The sequence below is a fragment of the Triticum aestivum genome, chromosome 5A (assembly GCF_018294505.1).
Source record: "Triticum aestivum cultivar Chinese Spring chromosome 5A, IWGSC CS RefSeq v2.1, whole genome shotgun sequence".
In the NCBI taxonomy this organism is placed as follows: domain Eukaryota; kingdom Viridiplantae; phylum Streptophyta; class Magnoliopsida; order Poales; family Poaceae; genus Triticum; species Triticum aestivum.
This window is the reverse complement of record NC_057806.1, coordinates 635522005-635526400: the sequence shown is the minus strand read 5'-3', so window position 1 is coordinate 635526400 and position 4396 is coordinate 635522005. Positions and strand designations below refer to the sequence as shown.

At 49.9% G+C, this 4396-nt stretch overlaps 1 protein-coding gene across 1 annotated transcript; it reads left to right on the top strand.

Annotated features, from left to right (window-relative positions):
- Positions 1 to 2692: 2692 nt before the first annotated feature.
- LOC123101679 (BTB/POZ and MATH domain-containing protein 1-like) lies at positions 2693 to 3810 on the top strand. Its single transcript, XM_044523024.1, has 3 exons — positions 2693 to 2700; positions 2745 to 2912; positions 3015 to 3810. Exons 1-3 carry the CDS (start codon positions 2693 to 2695, stop codon positions 3808 to 3810), a joined length of 972 nt encoding a protein of 323 aa, XP_044378959.1.
- Positions 3811 to 4396: the final 586 nt, after the last annotated feature.

Here is a 4396-nt window from a genome sequence, read left to right as displayed (position 1 = left end):
CCAGATCAGAACTCGGGGGCCGCTACCCATGTAGGGTCACGCGGCTCGGTGATGTAGAACCACCCCGATTGCCACCCCTTTATGGTCTCCACGAAGGAGTCCTCGAGCCATGTGACGTTGGGCATCTTGCCCACCATGGAGCCTCCGCACTCCGCCTGGCGGCCGCTCACTACCTTCGGCTTGACATTGAAAGTCTTCAGCCATAAGCCGAAGTGGGGCTTGATGCGGAGGAAAGCCTCGCACACGACGATAAACGCCGAGATGTTGAGGATAAAGTTCGGGGCCAGATCGTGGAAATCTAGGCCGTAGTAGAACATGAGCCCCTGGACAAATGGGTGGAGAGGAAATCCCAGTCCGCGGAGAAAATGGGTGAGGAACACTACCCTCTCATGGGGCCTGGGGGTGGGGATGAGCTGCCCCTCCTCTGGGAGGCGGTGCGCGATGCCGTCGGGCAAGTATCCGGCTCTCCTCGGCTTCTTGGCGTGTCCCTCCGTGACGGAGGAGACCATCCACCTGCCTCCCGCTCCGGACATGGTTGGAGAAGTTCGAGGAGGGAAATACGAACTTGGGTGCTGGAGCTCGAGTGTGCTAAGGTGGGTGAGCAAAGGAGGAAGAAGGCATGGATGAAAAGGTAAATCCTTATCCCTTTATATGGGCGGACGAAATTATGCGTCCCCACTAGCCTGGTAAAACTCGCTTGTCCCCCAAGCACCGTAATCGATGGCGCGGTTGGGTTACCCACACCCGTATTGATGAGAATCCCGTGATAAGGGGACACGATCTCTTCTTTGACAAGATGTGTCAAAAAACTACCTCGCGTTATGTGCGGGGAAAGTTAAAGGAAACGGTTCGAATAATCGACGGGCCGTGACATAATGTCGAGTTGCCAAAACAAGTCAGCAAATTGGATTTGTGGAAATATTATTCTCTCTACGGTGGTATGTGGAACTTATTTTGCAGGGTCGGACACTACCCTTATATTCAAATTCTTCCGTGGTGTATTCGGAGGAGGAACCCGCCTTGCAATGCCGAAGACAATACTGCGCGCCGGACTCATCGTCATTGAAAGCCTGGTTCAGGGGCTATTGTGGGAGTCCTGGATTAGGGGGTCTCCGGACAGCCGGACTATATCCATTGGCCGGACTGTTAGACTATGAAGATACAGAATTGAAGACTTCGTCTCGTGTCCGGATGGGACTCTACTTGGTGTGGAAGCCAAGCTAGGCAATACAGATATGTATATCTCCTCCTTTGTAACCGACCTTGTGTAACCCTAACCTCTCCGGTGTCTATATAAACCGGAGGGTTTTAGTCCGTAGGACAACATACAATCATACCATAGGCTAGCTTCTAGGGTTTAGCCTCTCCGATCTCGTGGTAGATCTACTCTTGTACTACCCATATCATCAATATTAATCAAGCAGGACGTAGGGTTTTACATCCATCAAGAGGGCCCGAACCTGGGTAAAACATTGTGTCCCCTGCCTCCTGTTACCATCCGCCTTAGACGCACAGTTCGGGACACCCTACCCGAGATCCGCCGGTTTTGACACCGACACCCCTTCTCACACTCTATTCAGGTATCGATCGTTTGTCCATTCGCTTGAAACCTCCTATTGTACCTTCATATTTTGCTCTTGATGTTTTCTTAAGTTTCAACTCGAGAGACACTTCTGCCACATTCCCTGAATTGTTCACCAGATAATCAACCCTATAAGGGTCAGTTCTTCCGAAGTTACTCTTTACTTTCGCACTTAAATCTCGGGACGAGATTTCTTGTAGTGAAGGAGATTTGTAACACCCCCAGTGTCATGCTACAGTAATCCATCATTATGATGCTAAGCCACTGAGCTCGCCCGAGGTCCGGCGTCTGCCGCGGTCGACGCCACCGTCGACACCGTCCATCCCAGCCTTGGCCGAGACCTCGAATGGCTGCGCCCGAGCCCCTGCTTTTGAACGCACCACCCCACGCTCCTTTTGAGCCCCCATAGCCCCGTCCCCGATGAGGCCCGAAGCCAACCGCCGCCCACGCTCGTCGCCGGCGCCGCTCCGGCAACCCCCGCCCCCGCTGCTGCCGCAGTTTGAAGCGCCGTCCCCCTGCGCCTGTAGATGCTCGCGGCGGTCCAAACGTCCCCCGGTGGCTGTTTTCCGACCATGTACGCACCGCGCCGCCGTTTGAATGGTCGCCGCCGGCGCGCCACTGCCGCCAGCCGACGTGGCCAGCCTGGGGCCACCACTTGGGTCATTGACCAGTGGCCCCAGGGCCCTCTTTGACTTGTTGACTGCGGTCAACGTGCTGACGGGGCAGCCCCAGTCACTGACATGTGGGCCCCCTCTATTAAATAGTCTAATAAACATTTTATAAATAAAATTAATTAGATTAACCTAAACACTCACTGATACCTGGGCCCCCTCTGTTAAAAGCGAACAAAACCATCTCTTTATCTCTAACTCCCGACCAAACAATTAACCTGATCACATGATTTATTTTAGTAAGGTACTATAAAACAACAACAAAGCCTTTAAATAATGAGGCATGCTACGCGTCCGTCAAAAGATCAACCGGGTCATGAGCCATCAGATCTGAAGTTATCAAGCGGCCGAGCGGCACCCACCACCATTGCAACAAACTTCTTGTTGCGGAAATCATTGCAACTGAGATTTTGTTGCAGAAACCTTTGCAACAAAAGTCATGTTGCAGTAACTTTTTGCAACAAAGGTCATGCTGCAGAAACTTTTTGCAGAAATTTTTCCACATGCACAACGGAGGCGGCTGAAGGCACACATGTGTTTGACGTCTTAGGTTACAGCAAGCTCAGGGGCATGAGCCACCACAGCTACGTCCGGTCCGGGAATTTCGCCGTGGGCGGCCATGACTGGGCCATCCGCTTGTACCTGGATGGAAACAGCCAAGGATGCCCAGATTAGACCTCAGTTTATCTTGAGCTTATGAGCGAGAGCACCGATGTCCGGGCGTCCTGGGAACTGAGGCTAGTCGACAAATGCACCGGATTATCATCTTTAGTGCGTAAAATAGGACCTATGATTTTCAATTCCGCTGATACCACTAAGTTTGCCCCGCCTGATCCTTATTTCAAAAAGCGAAGCGAGATCGAGGGGTCCGTGTACCACAAGGATGATCGCCTCACGATCGAATGCATCGTTACCATTTTTGAAAAGACACAGGTTACCAAACCCAAATCCACGCACAAAATCGACATGCCACCGTCTGACTTGGCCGAACATCTTGGCAGGCTGTTGGATGACAAGAAGGGGTTCGATGTCAATTTCATTGTTGGGGGAGAGACCATCAAAGCGCATAGGTTCATTCTTGCTATGCGGTCGCCTGTTCTAAGAGTTGAGCTCTACGGACCGATGAGGGAGGCGAGGCTGGGGCAGTGCATTACCATCGAGGACATGCAACCTGCCGTCTTCAGAGCCTTGCTCCATTTCATTTATACTGATTCTTTGCCTCATGGCGCCAGGGACCTTGAGGGAGATGAAGATATCGAGATGGTCCGGCTTTTACTCGTGGCTGCGGACAGATATGCCATGGACAGACTCAAGATGGTATGCCAAAGCATCCTTTGCAGGGATCTGAATGCGGACACCGTGGCGACAACATTGGCTTTAGCTGACCAACATAACTGCCACAAGCTTAAGGATGCTTGCCTTGAATTTATTGAAAGATCAGATGACAATGCTATGGATGGCGTGGTGGCAACCCAAGGCTTCAAAGATCTCAAAGTGACTTGCCCATCTCTCATAGTGGACGTACTGGAGAACAGAAGAAAGCTTCGTAAAGCATGAGCAATTGCATTGGTACATTTACCAAATTATATGAAGCATTTATTTTGATAAATTTCTCATACCCATTTGCCGTAGGGATTGTGCTTAGTGCTAAATGGACCTAAGGATAGCTATATCAAATCTCAAGTGATTGAATGATGTGAAAGTTCTCCTACATACCCAGAATTTTTATTTAGTAGGTTGTTGATTTTATCTCGAGCGCTACCCTGCAACCGCGTAACACTTGCTCTTAATTTCTAGCAAAGTTTCCTTCTTGTGTGTGCAATCTTCATTGAGCATTTGATACCCATATGGTCGACATTAGCAATCAATTCTATGATGGCCTTTCTTCATGTATGAGAATGATTTAAGATTATTAAACACACTAAAAATTCTATCCTCAAGGTATAACATTATAAATATGAATTTTTTTACGCAAACAGCCCCAAATGGCTAGATCTCAATAATATAATTACATACTTTGATGCCTTGAAGTAGGATAGAATGACCGCGTGCTAAGCAAGACGAGAAGGTGTTGGGTGGTGCCGGCCGCTAGACTACAAGGGTCACAACTGGCTCTTGCATTGAGGCGAGGATCGATGATATT